The 25,012-nt window shown below is 42.9% G+C and overlaps 4 protein-coding genes across 5 annotated transcripts in view; 2 read left to right on the forward strand and 2 right to left on the reverse strand.

Moving 5' to 3' along the window:
• Positions 1-920: 920 nt before the first annotated feature.
• On the forward strand, positions 921-5,793 carry LOC308114291 (uncharacterized protein). Its single transcript, XM_080471051.1, has 3 exons — positions 921-1,266; positions 2,538-2,867; positions 5,507-5,793. Exons 1-3 carry the CDS (start codon positions 1,185-1,187, stop codon positions 5,509-5,511), a joined length of 417 nt encoding a protein of 138 aa, XP_080327177.1. The 5' UTR covers positions 921-1,184; the 3' UTR covers positions 5,512-5,793.
• A 1,581-nt stretch (positions 5,794-7,374) lies between these two features.
• Positions 7,375-10,562, reverse strand: mettl6 (methyltransferase 6, methylcytidine). 2 transcript variants are annotated; one of them, XM_080471048.1, is made up of 5 exons: positions 9,882-10,562; positions 9,371-9,505; positions 9,063-9,233; positions 8,709-8,850; positions 7,375-8,185 (listed from the first exon to the last, which is right to left on the reverse strand). In XM_080471048.1, exons 1-5 carry the CDS (start codon positions 10,200-10,202, stop codon positions 8,040-8,042), a joined length of 915 nt encoding a protein of 304 aa, XP_080327174.1. In that variant the 5' UTR covers positions 10,203-10,562; the 3' UTR covers positions 7,375-8,039. The 2 variants fall into 2 exon arrangements, with proteins under 2 accessions (XP_080327174.1, XP_080327175.1); XM_080471049.1 differs by having other exon boundaries at positions 7,604-8,220; positions 9,882-10,359.
• eaf1 (ELL associated factor 1) lies at positions 10,533-14,839 on the forward strand. Its single transcript, XM_080471050.1, has 6 exons — positions 10,533-10,810; positions 11,461-11,555; positions 11,645-11,781; positions 12,093-12,265; positions 12,376-12,597; positions 12,703-14,839. The coding sequence occupies exons 1-6, from the start codon at positions 10,708-10,710 to the stop codon at positions 12,750-12,752; spliced, it is 780 nt and encodes a 259-aa protein (XP_080327176.1). The 5' UTR covers positions 10,533-10,707; the 3' UTR covers positions 12,753-14,839.
• Positions 14,840-17,048: 2,209 nt separating this feature from the next.
• The window catches only part of bmper (BMP binding endothelial regulator), a gene marked incomplete at its 5' end in the record, with an annotated part of 36,116 nt that continues 28,152 nt past the window's right edge, over positions 17,049-25,012 (reverse strand). Inside the window, 6 exons of the mRNA XM_080471041.1 lie at positions 17,049-18,223; positions 19,028-19,158; positions 19,303-19,645; positions 20,337-20,538; positions 21,143-21,306; positions 21,975-22,020. Of these exons, the coding sequence (XP_080327167.1) occupies positions 18,042-18,223; positions 19,028-19,158; positions 19,303-19,645; positions 20,337-20,538; positions 21,143-21,306; positions 21,975-22,020 (1,068 nt within the window). The 3' untranslated portion in view covers positions 17,049-18,041. The remainder of the gene's footprint in view (positions 18,224-19,027; positions 19,159-19,302; positions 19,646-20,336; positions 20,539-21,142; positions 21,307-21,974; positions 22,021-25,012) is intronic.

A 25,012-nucleotide genomic window follows, 5' to 3' on the forward strand; every position in this document is an offset into this window, starting at 1 on the left:
ATTTTTATTTCTCCTATGTTCAAAAATATAGATAATAACAAATTGACAGCTTCAGAGACCAAGAGGCCAAGAATAAACAGTGAAACAGCGCTCTCCAGTGGTCACATGTGGCAATGACAGATATCATTCTGGAAATTAATGAATCTTAAAATGACTAATTTGTCACTAAATACAGCTTAAAACTGTTATAACGCTTACAACCTTAACTACTCACCGTTAGTTTACAGTTTAAATCCTCCAGTGAAGGCCGTATTTGAATCATTTACAAGTTTATTCTCGAAAAATGTTTTTTATTTAATCAAATTTTTATGATCATTGACATTGTCTGTGGAAAAGATCAAAAAACAAAAGTCAAGCCATTTTAAAATGAATATTACCATCAAACACAACACTGAGATATCAGTGATGAAAGAAAGCGAAGTCACATTAGCCTCAGAGCCACGCTGTCAGGGGGAGTTCGTGAAAACACCCACAATGCAACAGCTTTGTTCTGGACATTTCAGAAGGTTTCAGAACAACTGGCTCAATGTCGAGATTGTAGTCACTTTCTGTCCTAATTGCTTGGTTTTGTGAAAATACAGAAGGTTTTTAATGAAGTATCCTCTGAACCACAACAAAGAGAAAAGTCAAAGTTTAAAGTTAAAGGTTACGAGGGAAGTATTCTACTGATCCGCTCCAGGCAAGAGGACGTCTGGCTGAGGAGGAGTTTGACACCCCTGGTTCAGACAAACTGCCAGATATATACACACAAGTATATATATATATATATCACAAGTAATATATAGAAAAGTTGAACTTCTTTCACCAGTAAATTCAAACAGCTTGAAAACAGGATTGAAAGTATGAGAAACGTTTTCTGTGTCTCGTCAGAGCAACAGTGGAAACAACCAAGACGGAAAAACCTTCTGGTGGTCAGAAGGAGAGCAGCTACTGACACACACACACACACACACACACACACACACACACACACACACACACACACACCACATCCTCCACACACACACACACACACACACACACACACACACACACACACACACACACACACACACACACACACACACACACACACCACATCCTCCACACACACACACACACACACACACACACACCTTTCTACCTTTCATGTGCTACTGGTTCTATGGTCTTGCCGTCCTTCAGTGGTCTCACGGAGTTGGACCATGACTCGTCTAACTGGACCTGCAGTCCTGATGGTGATGATGATGATGATGATGATGATTACATCGTCTGCTCCGGAGAACGGTGAGGAAACGTTTTAATATTTGATTCTGAGTGAGGAATGAAAAACAAGTGAAAGAATGACTGAACAGAAGCTGAACGTGAAGTGAGAGTTTCACTGCAGCAAACAATCCGATCAGATCCAAATTCCAAAATAAGAGTCATTCTGGCTCCAGGCCAAATTAAAGATCCAATCCAGAAGTCAGGAAAGACCTGAATGGTTGTTAGTACTGCAGAAGATTGCAGTATTGCAGGGGGCATCTTAAAAAACCAGAAGAGTATTGAGGGGTCGTCTTTCCCCCAATAATTTCACCCAAATAGTAGAACTTTCAAATTAAAGCCTTTTGTTGTTTAATTGAATTGAATCCGCTTTATTGGCCGGGAATGTTTAACGTAGGAACTCGGCTTCGGTAAACTGTGAACTCTCTGTACAATGTAAACAATAAACAACAACAACAACAATAATAATAATAATAATACACACACGTATATGTGTGTGTGTGTGTGTGTGTGTGTGTGTGTGTGTGTGTGTGTGTGTGTGTGTGTGTGTGTGTGTGTGTGTGTGTGTGTGTGTGTGTGTTTTCATTATTTGCATGTAAGTTTTTTGCTTCGTCTGAAATTAATAACCGGTAATTACAAAATACTATCACTATAACATCAAAATTAGTGTTGATTAATTTAGTAATTTTTTATAAGATCAGAAGTTTCTTGTTCTTAAATACTTTAAAATAATTATAATTATAATCATTAAAAGAAAAATGTCATTTTCAATCATTTTCTTTTTTTACAAAAATAAATAAACCGTAAAACGTTCTGATATTTGAAGCCACTCAGTGGAGCTGCAGTGAGCAGAACCAGAGCAGAACCAGAGAAGAATCAGAACCAGAACAGAACCAGAACAGAAGAACCAGAACAGAAGAACCAGAACAAAACCAGAACAGAACCAGAGCAGAACCAGAATAGAACCAGAACAGAAGAACCAGAGCAGAACCAGAGCAGAACCAGAGCAGAATCAGAGCAGAACCAGAACAGAACCAGAGCAGAACCAGAGCAGAACCAGAGCAGAATCAGAGCAGAACCAGAACAGAACCAGAGTAGAACCAGAGCAGAAGAACCAGAACAGAACCAGAACAGAACCAGAGCAGAACCAGAACAGAACCAGAACAGAAGAACCAGAACAGAAGAACCAGAGCAGAACCAGAGCAGAACCAGAACAGAACCAGAGCAGAACCAGAGTGGAGCAGGATCGTTCTCCTGGTGAAACCTTCAGCAGCTGGATGGTTGTCCTCTTCCAGCCACCGTAGAGGTCTTCTACCCTCAGGCGTCCATCAGGGTCCCCAGAGGTTCGTCCGTCCTGCTGTCCTGTGAGACGCACTACGACCTGGTCCAGTGTGACCCTCTGCACGCCGCCTGGCACAAACACGACCCTCAACCTGTTGAGCTCAACGACCCCGGGAGGTTCTTCACCACCGTGAACGAGACGGAGCGTGCTGGAAACAAGCGCCGCCGGCGGGTGGTGACGGAGATACTGGAGGTCCGAGCCGAGGACGCCGGGCGCTTCCAGTGTCGGGCCGATTGTCCCGAGGAGACGGCGATGGGACATTTCATCAACCTCTCGGTCGAAGGTATGGCGGAGATTCAGACCCAGGGGAAAAGCTTTTTTAGTTTTTACTTCAGTTCAGTTAGAAAACCATGTCTGTTTACACGACAACGTTAGAAAACCGTGTCTGTTTACATGACGTTAGAAAACCATGTCTGTTTACACGACAACGTTAGAAAACCGTGTCTGTTTACACGACAACGTTACAAAACCATGTCTGTTTACATGACAACGTTACAAAACCGTGTCTGTTTACACGACAACGTTACAAAACCATGTCTGTTTACACGACAACGTTAGAAAACCGTGTCTGTTTACATGACGTTAGAAAACCATGTCTGTTTACACGACAACGTTAGAAAACCGTGTCTGTTTACACGACAACGTTACAAAACCATGTCTGTTTACACGACAACGTTACAAAACCATGTCTGTTTACACGACAACGTTAGAAAACCGTGTCTGTTTACACGACAACGTTAGAAAACCGTGTCTGTTTACACGACAACGTTACAAAACCGTGTCTGTTTACACGACAACGTTAGAAAACCGTGTCTGTTTACACGACAACGTTACAAAACCGTGTCTGTTTACACGACAACGTTAGAAAACCGTGTCTGTTTACACGACAACGTTAGAAAACCATGTCTGTTTACACGACAACGTTACAAAACCGTGTCTGTTTACACGACGTTAGAAAACCATGTCTGTTTACACGACAACGTTACAAAACCGTGTCTGTTTACACGACGTTAGAAAACCGTGTCTGTTTACACGACAACGTTAGAAACGCTGAAACGACGTAGTTTCCATGCTGGGCCAGGAGTTGGCGCTGTTTGTTTTAGTAGTGAAGCATGCACACACAGAACAATGAGCTCTAAGCATTAACACTGGAGAACATGGACATTCTAGTGGACAGACCATCAAGTTATTCACCGCTATTACGGTGACTGTCAAAATAAAACTACCAAGTTGGATAGTTATTATTGTGACTGTCAAAATAAAACTACCAAGTTGGATAGTTATTACGGTGACTGTCAAAATAAAACTACCAAGTTGGGTAGTTATTACGGTGACTGTCAAAATAAAACTACCAAGTTGGGTAGTTATTACGGTGACTGTCAAAATAAAACTACCAAGTTGGATAGTTATTACGGTGACTGTCAAAATAAAACTACCAAGTTGGATTGTTATTACGGTGACTGTCAAAATAAAACTACCAAGTTGGATTGTTATTACGGTGACTGTCAAAATAAAACTACCAAGTTGGATAGTTATTACGGTGACTGTCAAAATAAAACTACCAAGTTGGGTAGTTATTACGGTGACTGTCAAAATAAAACTACCAAGTTGGATAGTTATTACGGTGACTGTCAAAATAAAACTACCAAGTTGGATAGTTATTACGGTGACTGTCAAAATAAAACTACCAAGTTGGATTGTTATTACGGTGACTGTCAAAGTAAAACTACCAAGTTGGATTGTTATTACGGTGACTGTCAAAATAAAACTACCAAGTTGGATTGTTATTACGGTGACTGTCAAAATAAAACTACCAAGTTGGATTGTTATTACGGTGACTGTCAAAGTAAAACTACCAAGTTGGATTGTTATTACGGTGACTGTCAAAATAAAACTACCAAGTTGGATTGTTATTACGGTGACTGTCAAAATAAAACTACCAAGTTGGATTGTTATTACGGTGACTGTCAAAGTAAAACTACCAAGTTGGATTGTTATTACGGTGACTGTCAAAATAAAACTACCAAGTTGGATAGTTATTACGGTGACTGTCAAAATAAAACTACCAAGTTGGGTAGTTATTACGGTGACTGTCAAAATAAAACTACCAAGTTGGATAGTTATTACGGTGACTGTCAAAATAAAACTACCAAGTTGGATAGTTATTACGGTGACTGTCAAAATAAAACTACCAAGTTGGATTGTTATTACGGTGACTGTCAAAGTAAAACTACCAAGTTGGATTGTTATTACGGTGACTGTCAAAATAAAACTACCAAGTTGGATTGTTATTACGGTGACTGTCAAAATAAAACTACCAAGTTGGATTGTTATTACGGTGACTGTCAAAGTAAAACTACCAAGTTGGATTGTTATTACGGTGACTGTCAAAATAAAACTACCAAGTTGGATTGTTATTACGGTGACTGTCAAAATAAAACTACCAAGTTGGATTGTTATTACGGTGACTGTCAAAGTAAAACTACCAAGTTGGATTGTTATTACGGTGACTGTCAAAATAAAACTACCAAGTTGGATTGTTATTACGGTGACTGTCAAAATAAAACTACCAAGTTGGATTGTTATTACGGTGACTGTCAAAATAAAACTACCAAGTTGGATTGTTATTACGGTGACTGTCAAAGTTTTCTCCCGTTTCCAGAGTTGGAGTGTTTTCGAAAAGTTTCCCGTTGAGAGCCGTTTTCAAAACGTTGTGTTTTCAGTGACTTCAAGCTCGGTTGTTGTGTAAACGGAAACACAAAACGCTATGAAAGTTTTGTGTTATTACTTGAAAGCGTTGAATAAACAAGGCGTTGTTTTGTATGAACAATGACAGACAACATAGACGGCGGCTAAAGACTGAAGATCGATTTTTCATGGAGATAAAAGTCTAACGCCTCGAGTCGCTCTGCTTCTTTCCAGGTTGATGAGCTGAGCGAGTCGAGTCGGATCCAAACAGCTGATCGAAAACGATCCAACAATAGTAAACAAACACACTCGTGTGTTTTTGTCCCTTCTCGTCTTCCAACCAACAGACTCATCACTTCGATTCATCACAGATTTTATAATCTCTCCATATCTGTGGAATCCTCAAAGACGGCACTAATGTGAACTTTTGCAAATTCATGTAAAGAAAAAGAAGCACAAATAAAAAAGAAAGGACCACAATGCTGTAAAGTTTTCAATCTAATAAACTTGTTTGAAAAGTTGGGATCGTATATCGCCACTGAGGAAGAAGCAGCTTCAGCCGCTCATTATCGAAGTTTCAGGTGATGAACTTCTTGTCTTCCCAACAATTAATGTTTGATTAAAGATTTACAAAAACAAGTGTTTTGATGCAAACCAGATGGAAACAATTCCCACAACCACAGAAGTTTACACTGAAACTTTAGTCATTTTAACTACAGTTCGAATATCAAAGCAGTAATTACTCACTAACTCTCACTATCAGCTCTTTAGTTAAAAATGTAAATCTCTAAAATTCAGTCCAAAATGTTGTCAGGGATTATTATTGGCTGCAGATTAATTAAAATCTCTAAAAAGGGAATATTAAAGCACAAAATCTTATTCACAACAGTGAGCAGAAATACAAAGAATCAAACCGACATGAAATACATGGAAAATGATTATCAAGCCTTCAGATAAAGAGTTGTGAGTGTAAACATTGTGAGTGTGAACATTGTGAGTGTGAACACTGTGAGTGTGAACACTGTGAGTGTAAACACTGTGAGTGTGAACATTGTGAGTGTGAACATTGTGAGTGTGAACATTAGAAGTCTGTCCGAGTGCCTTAGTTAAAAAAAACACCTATCTATATCTATATATAAATATAAATAAATCATATATATAAATAAAAACTATATATTTAAAAAAAATTATATATATATATATATATATATAAATACAAATATAAATGATATATATATATTTCAAAATAAATAAATTATATATATAAATAAAAACTATGTATTTAAAAACTTATTTATATATATACAAATATAAATTATATATTATATATATATATATATATATATATTTCAAAATAAAAAAATTATATATATAAATGAAAACTATATATTTAAAAAAAATTATATATATATATATATATATATAAATACAAATATAAATTATATACATATATATTTCAAAATAAATAAATTATATATATAAATAAAAACTATATATTTAAAAAAAATTATATATATATATATATATAAATACATATATAAATTTTATATATATATTTCAAAATAAATAAATGATATATATATAAAATGATAAATGCGTTTCAGAAGTATAGAGCGTCCTGTCCAGTGCCTCTGGGACTTTAGAGAAAGAGGAATCGATGTTGAGCTGCGACGTAAAAACTGGCTGCATAAAAAATTTTTTTTTAAAAAGGTGTGAAACGGCGTCACGACCATCAGCGGGTAGAAGTAGTTTCAGCTTCTGTGTGACTTTTATTTTTACCTCTAAACACCTAAAAACATGTCGAGAAAAACAAGACAAAATGATTAAAATCATTGAATATGTCTCCGGTGTCATTCAGCCGGTTCTCATGGCAGAACTTTAACTTTCCCTCCGTCAGCCGTTGGAGGTGAAGAGAAGTCGGAGTTTGTATTTGTGGCCGAGGCAGGAAACGAGAGCGACACCTTCAACAAACAGGAAGCCACAGCCACAGCGTTTCACACCCGCTCTTATTCCTGCGTCCTCCCTTCATGGTCCCTTCTGCTTCCGTGGCAGTTCTTCTTTTTACTTGTCATGGGGGGGGGGGTAATAAAATCATAATATCATAAGACATTCTGATTTAATTAAGTCGACATACTAAGCTGCCGGTTTGGAGGTTGTACTTGTAACTAAACATTTATAAAGGTTTCTTTCTGTCTCATTTAATGAGCTGAAAGTGATCACACCTAAAAACCATGACAGTTTAACTGTATAAATGTATATGAATAAATACATAAATAATAAATATGATTTGTATTTGCTGCATCAGAAATAAGGAAGAAAGAAACAATCAATCATGGTGATAAAAATGTGTTTATCCAAAAATAACAATAAAATCTATTCATAGGAAATGATGCAGTTTAACCGTCAGATCGCAATCTGAGGCGGAGCGTGTGTGTGTGTGCGTGCGTGTGTGCGTGTGTGTGTGTGTGGAGTCATCTCTTGTTCAGCCTCCAACACGTCGCCTGAATGAAAACGGATCAAGTTCAAAGTCCAAAGTTTCTCAAGAGGAAATCTTCCGTCATGCGGCGGGAAAACGTCTTCATCCTTAATCCAGATTTCAAAACGTTCATGTTCAGAAGAATCTGGATTCACTCCGAGTCTGAACCTTCAGGTGAAACAGTCGGAGGCAGAAGGTCTCGGGTTCCATGATGAACGCAGTCATGAACCTCTGATGGTTTTAGTTTCCAGGCTTTATTCTGAAAGGTTAAACTCACGGAGAGGAACGTGGTCACTGAGCAGCAGGTCTGGTGAACTTGCTCTGCAGGAAGACTCTGGAGACGCTCAGTCCCTCCTTCTTGTTGACGGTTTCTCTCTGGACGTAGTCGTTGGCGGCGGATCGGAACCCGGAACCCTCGAAGAGCCGGGCCAGGAACTCTGAGAGCAAACGCAGAGTTCTCAGGAAGAACGATCTTTACAATGAGAAATCAGAAATAAAACACAGAAAAGATTCGACAACAAAAGAGTTTAATTGTTGAAATAGTTCAGTGGATGAATCCAACATTAATGAAGGTAAACGATAAAGACACATTCCTTCCTGTCAGAGTGTCCAAGGCGCTGAGCTTCTGTCTTCTTGGTAAAGCAGGGCAACTAATATTGATTTATCGAATTTTCAGCTAAAAGCAAAAGTCTCATTTACTTTTATTTTGGGATTGTTTTTATGCATTTTAGCTCTGAAGACAATCACAGAATTAAAGCTGCACTTTCTGACCACATATCTGATGTCTGCACTCATTTCTTAGTGTATCGAGAAACAACAAAATACAAAATCACATTTTTCTTCCTTTCAGTCGGAATGGCCCGGCCCGGCCCGGCCCGGCCCGACCGCGGCTGCCGGAACCAGGTGATCCACTCTGAGCAGCTCCTTCTCACACACACATAGGAAAGTTCATTGACTGACCTCTGGAGAAGAAGTACGACCTTGTGCCATCTTGGCGGACGTAGAAATTCTCCCCCAGCTTGCTGGCGGATTTAAATCTCAGCATGGCGTGGTCGTTCAGCCCGTAGTCCCTGAACAGGACGACGCCGCCGGGCTTCAGCACCTGAACGCCAGAGAGAAACTCAGATTACAGCGGTCGGCATGGAACCAGGTACTAGGTACCAGTACAGAGTGGAAGCTCAGATATTTGTAAGATCGTGGTGAACGTGGTGAAGTGCCATCTCTGCACATGAATGAATTCTGGAGAAGAAAATGTGAAAACAAATCCAACCAATCAGAGCCCCTCGTGAGCCCGGCGCTCTGCTCTGCTCTCACCTTGTAGAGGTTCTCCACCACCAGACTCATCTTGTCGGGATGAACAGCCGACAGGACGAAGACGAGCGTGACGACGTCCACGCTTCCCTCGGGGACGCTGTCCGTCAGATCCCCTCTGGTTAAGTCACACTGGAAGGCGCTGCAGCGCTCGGGGCGGTACAGAGGGTTCTGCTGGGGAACCAACAGCAAACACACATTTTAGTGACTGGATCCAGATTTGAAATCCGGTTGTCCGTCAGTCTTTTGAACTGTTTGGTTAAACCTCCCGTTCCGCCGACTGAGGGGAGCAGCTCATGGAAACTTCTTACTTTGACAAACTCCACAGCTCGTGGCGAGAAGTCGCAGGCGTAAACGAAGATGTTCCGGTCGTCCTCCAGCAGAGGAAAGATGCAGTTTCCAACTCCGCAGCCGGCCTCCAGCAGCACGAGCTTCTGGGACTCAAACTACACATCAGACCAGAGTGAAGATCAGTTATTAGTCGTTCAAGCCCATCGATGTTGCCTCCAATCAGACAGAATCAGTCACGATATCAAAAGTCTGTTCTGCATCTTTTCCCACTGGATCGTTCCATCTTCAACCAGAAGACTCTTGTAGTGATATAGTATATACTTTAAATGATCAAGGAAAGGAATAGGCTGAAGCCTATGGTTTATTTAGGCCTATATTATCAATTCTATGAATAAATTGGTCACATAGTTTTGACTTGAAACCTGCAAAATCATCCCATTGAAGCATTTCAGTTGTATTATGGATTTTGATCCCACATTCTATGATTATGACATAACAGATTGAGGGAAGGGTATTCCGTCTCCTCCTCACCTCTCTGCAGGCTCTGAGCTCCTGAAACTCCCTGGTGGTCCAGTGTCTGTCTTTAAAGAAATTGGTGGTGTTTCTTTTGTAAAACAGGTCCCAGTTTTTCTGAGCTTCTTTCTCCAGCTTCATCTGTTTGAAGTCTGAGACCAGATTCCTTTCTGTGCCGAGTCTCTTAAGCTCGTCGGGGGTCAGAACTCTGGAAATCGCAGAGATGTGATCTTGATCCGGGACACATGAGGACGTTTCTTCCTCTTTCTGCTCTGATTCCTTAGAAAGCGGCGACGGATTCTCTAAATCACACACGTTTTCACTCTCCGACAGCGACATACTGCTTAATCTGCCGAGGCCTGAGCTTGATGTGACTCCCAACGCAAAACTGCTGACATGACACAAACTGTGTCAAGTTATTTTACCCAAAGAGTTTTTAAAAACTGAAAACACTCTTAAAGTCGCGTTGCCTTCATCCTGTCCGTCACTTAAATCCGTCCCCTTCTTTGTGACTCAGTTCCTGATTGAAAATCGACTTTGCAAAACAACTACTTATTATTGAATAAATAAACATATGGCACTTGGAATATAATCCAAGCTATGCACGATTTTAGGTGTGTATTTAAAAAATGTAATATTATTTATTTTCGTTATTTATAAACCGCCGGCGGAAGTTGGCATCTCTTGATGACGTCAGGGTTGTTTTGCTATGGTTAGCCGCACGCAGCCAACTTTGTCTTATATTTGGCTTCTTTATTCCCGTAAAGTTTCCCGGGTTCCCGCGACCATTTGTCCTCTTTAAGATAAATGGGATTATAAGATATTTCTGAGGAACGCAGTCGAAATGAACGGGAGCACCAACCCGCTGCTGGACAAAGAGGAGCATGTGTTGAAGCTCGGGGAAAGCTTCGAGAAGAGGCCAAAATCTTCTTTTCACACCATCAGATGTGAGTGTAGAGAGCTGAGCTAAAACCATAAAACCTGAAACTAGAAAGCTTCTGCACCAGGCGAAAGGAAGAGGGTTTGTTCTGCTCACGTGTTCTGACACGCTGTCTTGCATAACAACCAATGATCAGGATCAAGTAGGTTTTATAAATACATCAGTCTCTCTATCATATTCGTAGGGTTTGAGTTTTATTGTTCAGCTTTACATGTCTCAACATCTACATCAGCGTTCTGCTTATTCTCCCAGATCCTTTTTATAATACACAATTCTGTTGCCTTGCGTTATACTCGGGTAAATAAAACTTCCTTACATATTGTTGTGTACATCTTGACACTTTGAGTTTAGAATAGAAAAGAATAACTTTATTAAGTCCAGAGGGAAATTCTTTTTAGCCTTGCTCCAGAATAAATAGAATGGAAAGTTAAATCTCCAGAAGACAGCATAACAAAATGAAAGAATGTATTGATATGTCCAAGGCTAAAGAGTGACTAGTTTAGGCTTCAACCAAAACACTATCATACAAGAAGTTATCCAAAATGAAACACATTTATATAGACTTAAATGAAACATATTTCTATCACAATTAGAAGATGGAGTCATTGTCAAGTTGGCGCATGTCCACAACTTGATTTTCATGTGTGTCCTCTTCAGATGACTTCAAACCGGCGTCCATCGACACGAGCTGCGAGGGAGAGCTGCAAGTCGGCAAAGGAGATGAAGTCACCATAACGCTACCGCACATTCCTGTAAGTCCGTCTGGAAAGAAAACAGCTGCTCTGCCAGTGAGGAGCAGACTCTAAATAAGATTTGGTGGTTTTCTTTGTTCCTCTCTCAGGGCTCCACGCCTCCAATGACAGTATTCAAAGGAAACAAACGGCCGTACCAGAAGGACTGCGTGCTCATCATCAACCACGACACGGGAGAGTTCGTCCTGGAGAAGCTGAGCAGCAGCATCCAGGTGAAGAAAACCAGGTGAGAGATGAGAGTGTGGACAGGATGCTGCCGAGAGAATTCTCTGATTTCTGTTTCATCGTGTGACTCAAGCTGTACAGCGGCTCGCCCTGTCAACTCGGGTCATGAGTTTGAGTCCGGATCAGGCCTGTCTAACTCCAGATGTTTGCAATGCCTGACTGTGTGTGTGTGTGTGTGTGTGTGTGTGTGTGTGTGTGTGTGTGTGTGTGTGTGTGTGTGTGTGTGTGTGTGTGTGTGTGTGTGTGTGTGTGTGTGTGTGTGTGTGTGTGTGTGTGTGTGTGTGTGTGTGTGTGTGTGTGTGTGATTTCCAGGGCGGAGGGCAGCAGTAAGATCCAGGCTCGCATCGAGCAGCAGTCTGTTCGATCCAGCCAGACCAGCTCTCAGTTCCGGGCTCCGACCAAACCCGGAGCCGGCGTCAAGACGTCCCCGTCCCCGTCCAAAGACAATCCGTCCCCAGAGCCTCAACTGGACGACATCAAGAGAGGTGAGCAGGTTCAGGTGGAAGAGTGACCGCGTGGTTGTAGCTGAGTGTCTGGGTGAGGGGAGACGAGGGGCGAAGCGGCGCCGTCCTGATGGCCTCCTGACTCTGTGCAGAGCTGCGAGCGGAGGTGGAGATCATTGAGCAGATGAGCACCAGCGGCAGCAGCAGCTCCTCGGACTCGGCCAGCGCCTCGGGCAGCGGCGACGACAGCAGCAGCAGCGACGGCGAGCACGACGTCCCGCGGCCGCTCAGCCAGGCCTCGCCGAGCCGCCACCCCGCCGCCAACGGAGCGGCCGACCGGCAGCAGGGCAACAACCAGCTCATGAACACACTCCGTGGGTATCTGAGGGGGGAGCTTCCCTGTGGTGGATGAATGACCTGCCGTAGAAGTGAAGCAACACAAACGATTCACTCGCTTTGTTTCTTTCTGCTTTTCACAGGAAACGACCTGCAGCTCAGCGAGTCGGGCAGCGACAGCGATGATGACTGAAGTCTCTGAGTCAGTGTGCTTCTGCTCCTCTTCCTCCTCTTCCTCATCTTCCTCCTCCTCCTCCTCCTCCTCCCTTTATCTCAGTTTGTCTCTTTTCATTTCATCCTAGTGTTTCTGGCCAGCCTTGAACTTTGAGAGTGTATTTTTAATTAGATGTATATTTTGTTTTGTAAAGCCAAAAACGTGAGAAAAGGAAGATTTGACCTGAGATGTTTGGAGGAATCTCTATCGAAGTGCACATACATATTTTCTGTACTTAAAGCAGTTAGTTTTATCATCGCTTCTGTTCTTCTTGAGTTTTGTTTTCATAGGGAGATGAGCAGGTTTGAAATATTTCTCTCCTCGTGTCTTTTCATTCGTCAGTGACAGACTGAAGGAGTCGCTGCTGAATTACTTTGGTTTGCTTAGAAATATCCTGTGAATGAGAAAGAAACGAATCAAAGTCCGGCTCGTCTATCATCCACTTACCAAGTGAGACTTGAAAACGATCGTCTGCACCTCGTTTCAGATTTAAATTTGATCTTGAAGTAGTTAAACTGCAAAAAAATCTAAATCTTTAATACACAAACACAGAAGTCTGAGTTCATGACATTTACGGACTAGTTTTTAAAGTTAGGGGCCTGATAGAGACACATTTAAAGTAAAACAGGCTGAATGAATACAACTATAAAGTATGAGCTATTAAATAACAAAACCTGAAATGGAAAATAAAAAAATTTGTCCAATTTCAACATTTTGCTTCGTTTTAAAGGAGCAAAATACGATGAAATGTCTGAACGTGATCTCCTCAATCTGATTTCTGCATTCTGTGCTCGAGTGAATCGGTTTTTTTTTAGATTTAGGTTTGATGATTTTAGAAAAACAGAGTTTCAACACTCATCTGTTTTAAAGATGAAATACAAAAGGTTTTTTTTACCTGATTTTAAACTTTCTGTGATGAAGTTTAGTTGGTTTTAGTTTGAATTTGCTTGTTTGTGTTTGAAGCGCCTGTTTGTGTTTCTCACCACAAGGGGGCAGTAAAAGGCCAAGAAAGACATACTGACTCTTCTCTTTCAAATGAATGTAGATTTATACACCAGTAGAGCTGAAGCAGCAGTATTAAGTTAATTTACTGACTCACAGTAAAATATTCTGATATTTCAGCTCATAAATGTTCCACTTTTCCTCACAGTTCATCATTTACTTCCATTCTGAGCCTCGAACCATCAGACTGATCCTGTCTGATTTCTGGGGTTTCAGAGTGACGGAGTCATCTTATAAACACCATCATGTGATGTGAGGAGGAACTGGAATAATACTCTTTGATTTCTCCACAGTTCAATAATAATTTGTGCTCATTTGATCTGGTTGATTCACTCTCGTTCTCTTGAATCTCTTAAAACCCAAAACACAACAAAAGTTTCACGTTTTCACTTGAAATCGTTGCGTTAAAAAGGTCATCAGGACGCAAAGTCAAAAAACAGGCAAGAAATGTGACAATGGACTGAAACAGTTCGATTGTCACGTGTCTGATTGCCTGAAATGTTTCAGATCTGATTTTGATCCGATCATCAGTTATCAGATTGGATGTAGATGATTAATGAGCCTGATTCCTTCTGATTAGAGTTCATCATCTCACTAAACAAACACACCAATCACTCCACACTGATTTAGTTTCCTATTATTTGCTGTTATCAGCTGCATTCTTCTTTTCCCAGACAGACAACATGAATATCGTTCATAGAAAACATTTGACCGTGGTACCGTTCCAGCCGTCCAGCGTTTCAGTGGAAATGAAGGTGGACGTGTGGTTATTCTGAAAAGGCCAAAGAGGTGAACAAAGTGCAGGAATCAGTGTGTATCTGTGTTTTATCTCAAACTGTGTGGAGCGACGGTGATCATCAGAGTACTGGAGCCTGCAGGAGCGTCTTTAAACGTCACAACTCAGTGGAAAAGTAGAAGATAAAGAGAAGAGTTTCACAGTATCTCAGAGTATTAGCAGATATAACGTTTGTTAGTTTATAAATATCACGATGAAGATCGGAATCATTTTACTTTATGTTGTAAGTGAAGAACAAAACTGATAAAACAATAAACTTTGTGACGAATTTCTCCTTCTGGAGCTGCAGCAGATGAAACTTTATTTTCAGTGTGACTCTGCAGTAACCGAAGCAGCAGGTCAGATTGAGTGTCGCTTTGCATCTGAACCACCTGAAGTGAGAAGCGGCGTCACGACAACGCTGCATGTAGGCGTGACTGTGGGGGTGTCACTGCATGTAGGAGTGACTGTGGGGGTGTCACTGCATGTAGGCGTGACTGTGGGGGTGTCACTGCATGTAGGCGTGACTGTGGGGGTGTCACTGCATGTAGGCGTGACTGTGGGGGTGTCACTGCATGTAGGAGTGACTGTGGGGGTGTCACTGCATGTAGGCGTGACTGTGGGGGTGTCACTGCATGTAGGAGTGACTGGGGGGGTGTTTCCACCAGCGACCGACTCAGAGACGGCTTGTAAAACACCACGAGCAGGAATTCCTTCATTCTGCACATTAATTACAATCTGCAGCAGAGTGGGGCCGCGTTCACTCTGCAGCAGAGTGGGGCCGCGTTCACTCTGCAGCAGAGTGGGGCCGCGTTCACTCTGCAGCAGAGTGAGGCCGCGTTCACTCTGCAGCAGAGTGGGGCCGCGTTCACTCTGCAGCAGAGTGAGGCTGCGTTCACTCCATCTTCAGTTCACAGGGTTACAGACTTCACTTCGATGTGGTTGGTCAGCAGACAGAGACCTGATTCCAGACAGACGCTTTGCTTTTGGACGACCCGCAACTACACACTAACACAAGTACACAACAACACAACTACACAACAACACACTAATACAACACAACTACACAACACAACTACACAACAACACACTAATACAACACAACAACACACTAACACAACAACACCACAACACACTAACACAACACAACAACACCACAACACACTAACACAACACAACAACACACTAACACAACACAACAACAACACACTAACACAACACACTAACACAACAACACACTAACACAACAACACACTAACACCACAACACAACAACACACTAACACAACAACACACTAACACAACAACACACTAACACAACACACTAACACAACAACACACTAACACCACAACACAACACACTAACACCACAACACAACAACACACTAACACCACAACACAACACACTAACACCACAACACAACAACACACTAACACCACAACACACTAACACCACAACACAACAGCACACTAACACAACACACTAACACAACACGTCATCATCCCGAGCCGGTGGGAAGAAAAACAGGTGAACCTTTGAAACACCTGAACATCTCGAGGTTAAATATTTGCACGTACTGTGTGAACCTTTAGGATTCGCTGGCGACCGAAACAAACATCCACTTGTTAGATAAACTCTTCATCAGGGATTCCAGCCGTCATGTTAGAAACATGATCAGATCGCTGGAATCTCAAGAAGTTAGTTTTTATTTCATAAACCAGATTAACCAGAGCGACATGAGCGTGAGCTCGACAGGCGGGTCGGTGCAGCGTCTGCAGTTCTGCAGTCGCTGTATCGGTCCGTCCTGGTGAAGAAGGAGCGAAGCCAAAAGGCGAGGCTCTGGATTTACCGCTCCATCTTCCTTCCTCCCCTCACCTATGGTCATGAGCTTTGGGTCATGACTGAAAGAAGGAGATCCTGGATCCAAGCAGCTGAAATGAGTTTCCTCCGTAGAGTGGAACAATGGATGGATGGATGGATGGATGGATGGATGGATGGATGGATGGATGGATGGATGGATTTCTCAGTGTTTCTATTTTCAAGCTGTTTCTGTGAAGTATGTTTGTACAAACCTGAGGTGTATTAAAGATCTACAAATGCAAGTTTACTTCTCTTATTGTGAGCACTGTGTATATATATATATATATATATATATATATATATATATATATATATATATATATATTTATTTATTTTTCTCCAACAGTTTTCAATATTTACCTCTTTTGTCCTCCTGAGTTCCATCCTTCCATCTTCCAGGGATGCAGAATGAAGCTCAGCTGGTTTACACCCTGGACGGGTCACCAGAACAAACACACACAGAGACAGACAGCTACACACTCATATACACACCCTATACACTCCCAGAGACGACTTCAGAGGAACTAACTAATTAACCTCAAACACTTTTTATCTTTGTGGGAGAAAATCCATGATTCTGCAGGGAAGAACATGCCAACCGCCCAGACCTTCATGTTAATCACGACACGACAGAGCTTCACCTTGTTTGTCTCATTAACGTCCAACTCGAGGGATTTTATTTGTCTGTAGGAAGGAAAGGATTTGAGCTGGAGTGACCTTCGACACGTCGGAGAGGAAAGACGGCAGCCAGAGAGTCGACTTGGAGAAAAGATTATATTGCTGGTCTTAAATAGTTCTTGTCAAGTGAAACGTGTGTTTACAGGAACACTTTGCTACGAGGCACAACAAGCTGAACACGATACAGTACGTTTTCCCTGCGATGGAGCAACGACCACCGAGTCACAGTTCATCATTTCTCTTCAAACAGTAACACAAACAGACAAACACATAAATAGCTTCTCGTTTCCCTTTAAATCATTTGTAACGCAATAATATTCATGATTCTGGCTCCTGCTACAACGTGACAATTGACTGATATATAAATTAACAACTTCAACAACAAATAATATTAATTAATAATAATATGAGAGCTGTGTGTCTCTCATATACATCTGGTGAGCTTACAGTATGAAATGATGGAATCCAGATCACCAGGGTTTGATAAGATGCATCAGAGTTTCTTTGCTTTGAATCTCGTTATTCCAAACGCTGAAGTCCAGATTCTCGCTTTAGTGTTTTAAGAAGTTCAGACGTGGTTTCGGCTCCAACTCGAGTCCTCTGGTCTGAATAGAAACTCCTTGAATGATCCGCAGATTAACTGAGATGTGAAATCTTCAAATTGGGGCCCCTGAGATTTCTGGGAGGATTTCAGTTTTTTCCTGTCTGTTGGCGCCCCCCTGTGGCGGTGGATAGTATCACAAGAGGCGGACGACGAGCCTCCGTCAGCCTGCCATGGCGAGTCGGATTCCTGACGTCTCTGTCGCTGCAACAGTTTGGACCCTGAGAACTTCTCTGCACCTGATCGATCGCCTCCAGACCTTCAGCGTCTCACGGACCCGGACCCCGTAAACGACACCGGCACTGACCGTCCCGGAGCGGCACCCCCACCCTCCCGCCCGGGGTCACGAGGGTCACCGGCCGGGGCAGGCGGTGGGTTTGATGCAGCGGCCCTGGAACAGCACCAGGTTGGCGGGGCAGTGGCAGCCGGCCACACACGGCTTGTGGCACGGCCCGATCTCGTTCCAGTTGTCGCAGGTTTTGGTGCAGCCCGGGCCGCAGGTGTCGTAGACGGCGTCGTGTTTACACTGAGTGGCTGCAGGAGGAAGGAACAGACGAACAGACGTTCAGAAGGCGTCTTGTCTTGTTTTACATGCTGTACATGTTAGTGGACCTAAAGCTCTTTGAGCTGCTGAACTGTTCTTTAAAGCTGCTTTGCCTCACGAGGCAAAAATAATCTCTTCCTGATTTTCTACGTCCAGACGTGTGACATCTGCCAGACTGATGAGAACATTAAGAGTTAAAGTAAATAAATAAATAAATAAAATGATCAAGAATTTTCTTCACTTGCCTTTTTCTTGATATTTACTTTTAATTCATTTCATTTGAAAAATAAATTACCCGATTTCATTGCTACTTTTAGGTTGTTTACATTATTTTTAATTACATTTTGGAAAACTTTAAAAACTTCCAGAGATTTTATTTTACAGTTTTTGTTCCACTTGAATCACGTCAGTTTATGTATTAATCATTTAATTACTTTTTTCATTTGAACCCCCCCCCCCCCCCCCAATACATTTTTACATTGGGCCATTAAATACGTACCTAATTTTAATTAATGTAATAATTGAAATAATAAACAAACAAACAAATAAATAAATAAATAAATAAATAAATAAATAAATAAATAAATAAATAAATATTGCCATGCCGAGTACCAGAATGTACATATTGCCCATTTAAATGTATCCTGAAGTTGATTAATTTCCTCTTTTGTTCCAAGCTAAACCCTTAGAATTGGTGATGCTATGAACTGGATACGGTTCCGACACCAGAACACCTGACCCTGTTCGGAGCGCTCTCTGGCCCAGTGTGGAGGGTCTGTGCCTCCGTCACTCACCCATACAGACGGAGTCCGGCCTCCACAGCACCGGCACTCCTTCCCTCTCGCAGGCTCGGCTGTAGGCAATGAACGACTCGCAGAAGCAGTTTTTATGAACCGGACACTCACACATGTCCGTCACACACGACCTGCAGAGGGCAGCGTTTGGTTAGTTTCTGAACCAGGATGATGACGATGGTGATGATGATGATGGTGATGATGCAGAGTAAAGTCCTCCAGCAGTGAAGCGTCTTCAGTTCAGTGTCGGTAAACTGGACTCGGTTCTGCTTCACCTGTAAAAAGCAGCGAAGTCGATGACACGGTGGCACTTCTGGAACTCCCAGGACTTGATCTTCTGACACTCGCGGTGCGCCCTGAACTTGACCTTGACGCTGCCGGCGCACAGGAAGGACGTGGGCCTGCGGGGCGGGTGCTGCTGGGCGCAGACCTCGTTCCCCTCCACCCGCCACGACTCGGCAAACTCGTCCACGTCGAACTTAAACTGGCCGTCACCTCCCATCGTGTCGTCGCGCTTGTGGCCATTGTAGTTTCCACAGAGGCCACAGAGGCGCCCGCGCAGGTGAGGGGCGGCTACGACCTCCACGAAACTGTCGCCGTCCCAGGTGATCTCCAGCCCTGCAGACACCGGAGGACGAGCGGAGCAACGGAGAGATCAGTCAAAGTACATCAAACTGCAGTTCAACAGAAAGGATCTGCAGTAACGTCTCTTCAACCTGAAGTTCAATCAACCAGAATTTATCTTATCAAAATGAACCAGTTTTAATGTGTCAGTCAGCCGAGAGCAGAAATAAGGACCTCATGAAAAGACTTCACCATCGTTTGGATTTGATCCCGGCACAAACTGTAAACCTATGCCTCGAATATATATAACAACTGCAGTATTTTCCAGTATAAAATAGTGTCTGATTCTAATTCTGCATCCAATAGAAACGCTTGGTTTCACGTTGGTTCATATGGATCCTGCTCTTTCAAAAGTCTTTACACCAACAAGATCTGGGCTCATCTTAGCACTAGCACTAGCACTAGCACTAGCACTAGCACTAGCACTAGCACTAGCATTAGCACTAGCACTAGCATTAGCATTAGCATTAGCATTAACACCAAGACATAAAACACATTCAGAACATTTGGAACAGAAAATGTCAGTGCGGTGTTTTACCTGCAGGATGTAAACCCACACATCAAATATTTTCTTTTATGTTGTATTTTAGATTATTATTTTCAGTGAAACTGTATTAATCTAAAGTCTTTAGTTCTCCATGCTGGTCTGAGGTGGAGCTGAGAAGCGTGAGCAGCAGTGATCCACCTGCGATGGTGGTGAGTTTGAGCAGGTATCCGTCCAGGTCGATGTGCACGCCGGGGCCGTGGTAAGGCAGCGCGATGCGGCTGCCGTTCCGCCGGACCGTCAGGTGCTGATGCAGGCCGAGGATCAAGCCGCCCAGACGGACCTCCACAGACTGAGTCCAGGAGAAGGAGCGAGTCCGCCGGGCGTCGTTCTTCACCAAGACCTGGAAGTTTAACGGCAGAGACTCTTCACCTCCAGCCATCCAGACATTCATCTGCAGCAGCACCAGATTATTCTACCACGGGTTCTTTCTAAAGACGTTCTGAAGGAACAACTAAAGAACAAAAACTGCTTCAAATGTTATTAGCAAGTAAAAAGTACGAGTCAAAAAAAACAGCTATGGTTTCCTAACTTGGACGCATTTGTGTGTGACACAGAAGAAAGACATTTTAACATTAAGGTGGGTGCAGTGGGTTAAGGCTCTCGCCTCACAACAAGAAGTTTCCAGGTTCAAACACCAGCCGGAGCCTTTCAGTGAGGAGTCTGCATGTTCTTCCTGTGTGTGTGTGTGTGGGGGGGGGGGTTCTCACACGGTCCAAAAACATACATGTGAGGTTACCTGGTGGCCCTAAATGGCCTCCAGGTGTGTGTGTGTGTGTGTGTGTGTGTGTGTGTGTGTGTGTGTGTGTGTGTGTGTGTGTGTGTGTGTGTGTGTCACAGACTGGGAAGCCTGTCTGGTGTATCTGGGCTCCAGCGACCCTGAACAGGATTAATCCGTACAGAAGATGGAGTGATGGGACAATGACGCCTTCGGAGGAGGGTCCTACCGTGAAGCTGGAGTCGGGGCTGTTGACGTTGTTCCCGGGGCCTCCTGAGGGGGCGCCACCACACTCCCGAGTCAGCACGTATTGACAGGTGCCCTGAAAGTTGAAGGTCCTCCCGTCGAAGGTGTTGTAGTGCGGGTCTCCGAACACGGTGCAGACGCCCGGCTCTGGAGGGGCAGAGGAACAGGAAGGTGGAGGAGATGTTGCACCGAGAAAAGAACCACGAAAGAGAAAAAGAAACGGATGGATGATCTGAATCGCTGTGAGTTTGACCTCGGGTGGAGGGATACAACCCTAACATCTGTGAAGAGAATCCTGCTCGCGAGGATTAAAACACTCAATCACATTAAATCATGAAATATGTTGTTAAGTCAGATGTTCAGCCACAATCTGCCACATCTGTCTCAGCAGCTGAAGCTAAACTCTTTATTACACTCATGTGAGGTTTAGTCCTCAAATAGAGAATTTACAGTCTTTTTTTTTTTTCTTAATGCGGTTTTTGGACGGCAAGACTCAAAGTGAAACGACTGAAGGGCAAACCACAGTCTGGACTGAGCTGCATTTATTAAAGAGATTTAATATTACATGTAAGTTTTTATGGCGTAACAACATTAATTCAACACGGACAGTCTTTCTATACGTCACGATTTACCGTCGCGTCGACACAAACTGACAGAAATAACCTGCGAGGATATGTCGACGGTATTTTAAGACTTTGAAAGCTTCAAATTAAAGGCTGGTTTTAGGTTATGAGATTAGAGGACACTCCAGTGAGAATCCCACAGGGTTCGGTGAGGAGGGAGGAAGACGGGGCGAAGAAGAGGGACTTACTCACTTTCAGTGCAAACTGGACAGCAGCCGGTTCTGTTCAGGATCTTATTCTGCAGGACACACACACACACACACACACACACACACACACACACACACACACACACACACACACACACACACACACACACACACACACACACACACACACACACACACACACACACACACACACACACACACACACACACACACGCACACACACACGCACACACACACACAGGTATTTGAATTAAAGCTCCTCATTAATGAACTGATAAACTCACGAGAATGTAGTAATCTATCTATCTATCTATCTATCTATCTATCTATCTATCTATCTATCTATCTATCTATCTATCTATCTATCTATCTATCTATCTATCTATATATCTATCTATCTATCTATCTATCTATCTATCTATCTATCTATCTATCTATCTATCTATCTATCTATCGAGTTTTCCCACTGTCTGTCTTCTGTCTGTTTAAAACAAATAAATTCTGTGTTTTCTATCCTGTCTTATCCATCTCAAGTGGAAAGTAGCAGGTCAAACAAACAAACAAACAAACAAACAACCAGATAAACAAACAAACAAACAAACAATCACACACTCAGATATTCACACCTACATGCGACTTAGAGACCCGATTAACCTCAAATGTAAAACATTCAAACTGACCGCTCACCTCCACAAACTCTTCTCTTATCCAACTCATATTCTCTTTTCTTTTGGTAAATAAAGTTGGTTTCTACAAAGTAAGATTTTCTATCAGTGTGAATATTATCATGCACTCTGCATAAGATGTGTGCAAAATGTTTATTTCTTTTCACGGTTTAAAAAAAAGATAGTTGTGTTGTATTTTTCACATTTAAAAGAATCTTCTCTAAAACTTCTGAGCAGCGACTTGAATCAGAATGCAGCTTTTCTTTGCTGCTGATAAAAATGAATCAAAAACAATGTAAAAGGTGAATCTTAATTCTAGATTTCTCCTCCAAACTGCATGAGACTGTCAGATGAAACAACAGTTCAGAAAGCCTTTCCAGACTCTCTCCTGCAGACAGAAAGGAATCAGTTCCCAGTTTGAAATGAATATTGTGGACATGTTGTTACGGCGTTCCAAAGATTTTTCTGGTGAGGAAAACAAAGATAACAACAATGTTGTGGTTCTGTCGCTCAGACGAGCAGAAGTGAAATGAAAAGAAGGAAAAAGTTCAGGTTTTGACAAGTTCAGTCAAATCAGGCGTCAGAGACACTGATACTCCGACTTCAAGCCACGAACTCTCTCTGTGTAACACGACCCTGTGTGTGTGTGTGTGTGTGTGTGTGTGTGTGTGTGTGTGTGTGTGTGTGTGTGTGTGTGTGTGTGTGTGTGTGTGTGCTGATGAAAAGCTTTCCTAAGGCAATGAAAAGTAGGTGTTTGAAAGAGTCTTCTGATCTACACTTCTGATGAAACATATTGTACACACACACACACACACACACACACACACACACACACACACACACACACACACACACACACACACACACACACACACACACACACACACACACACACACACACACACACACACACACAACCCATCTGTCATCACAAACAGACGTTCCCTGTGCGCTCAATACACACTCCAGAGTCCTAACCTCTGCACAAAGGCCTCTCTCTCTCTCTCTCTCTCTCTCTCTCTCTCTCTCTCTCTCTCTCTCTCTCTCTCTGAAGAGTGCTGCCTTTTGACGGAGCACACACACACACACACACACACACACACACACACACACACACACACACACACACACACACACACACACACACACACACACACACACACACACACACACACACACACACACACACACACACACACACTTGGTGACAGAGATTGGTTTTCAGGGGCCTAAATATAGGGAACCTCTTCTTCGCTGTCACTCAGACTCGGCCAGACAAAAGGCTGCAGGGAGACACTCGGTCTCCAGAGGGTCCCGATCAGCCGACCTGCTGCTGACCGCAGGATGACGGCATGGGAGAGCGCCTGGCAGTGCTGCTGAGTGAGTGTGTTTAGATGTCTGATGTGCACCGCGATGGCCTCGGTGAGATGAATCACACTCGTGAGAGCCGACCACAGGTGAGAGCTAACAGTGATTTCTGTGACTATGAGCTCCTGAACCGACACCCGCAGGATGGAAGATGTGAGTTTGTGGTTTGACACAAGTGAGAGGCTTATTTTCATTGTTAAATCAGGCCTCTTGCCTTCCATCCATCCATCTTTATCCAGCTGAGGGTCGCAGTGACGAGTGAAGTCAGATTAACTCTGGGCAGGTCAGCAGTCCATTACAGGACAAACCCAGACGCTCACTTTCACACCCAGAGGCAAAGTTAGACTGTTTACACGACAGCATTACAGGAGAATTGTCAACTAAGCTCACTTTGACTTTGACTGGTCGTTTATATAGCCACCAATTGAACTGACCTGTGTGTTTGTACCCGATGCATGCACAGGGCCAAAATGTAAACTTCACCCAGAAAGCCCAGAACCACCTCTGGATCGAACTCGTCATCCAGTCATGAAGTTATGTCAGCTATGGTCATTCACATGCAATTGGTAGTTTTTTTGTGGATCGACTCTGATAAAGATTTCACTTTGTAAAATGTCACTTTTTCTTAATGTTCGGCGTCGTCAGGTAGAGAAACCAGCGCTCCTAAAATCCCCTTTAGCAGAGTTCCAGCAGTGAAACTCTGAGCAGACCACCTACTTCACTGCGTTCTGACCACAGACGACAGGTGAGGGCTTGTTGGAACCTCTGGAAGCGTGTGAACTTGGACTAACATTGACCGCCACCGGCCGGCGGTATGCCAGGAATCCACTCCATCAGCCACCGGCCGACAGGTGACCCCAGAGCGACCTCGGCGACAGGTGAACGCAGCCCGGGCCTTCTCGGCCGCGTGAACCGTCTAAATGAAACCGTGTTAATCGATCAGAGATCAACGAGCCCCAAACACACAAGCAGAGGAAGATTCAATTCTGGGACTATATCTTCTTACGTTCATAATCACGCCTGTCAA

This window comes from Lipophrys pholis (genome assembly GCF_963383615.2).
Source record: "Lipophrys pholis genome assembly, chromosome: 9".
NCBI classification, from domain to species: Eukaryota; Metazoa; Chordata; class Actinopteri; order Blenniiformes; family Blenniidae; genus Lipophrys; species Lipophrys pholis.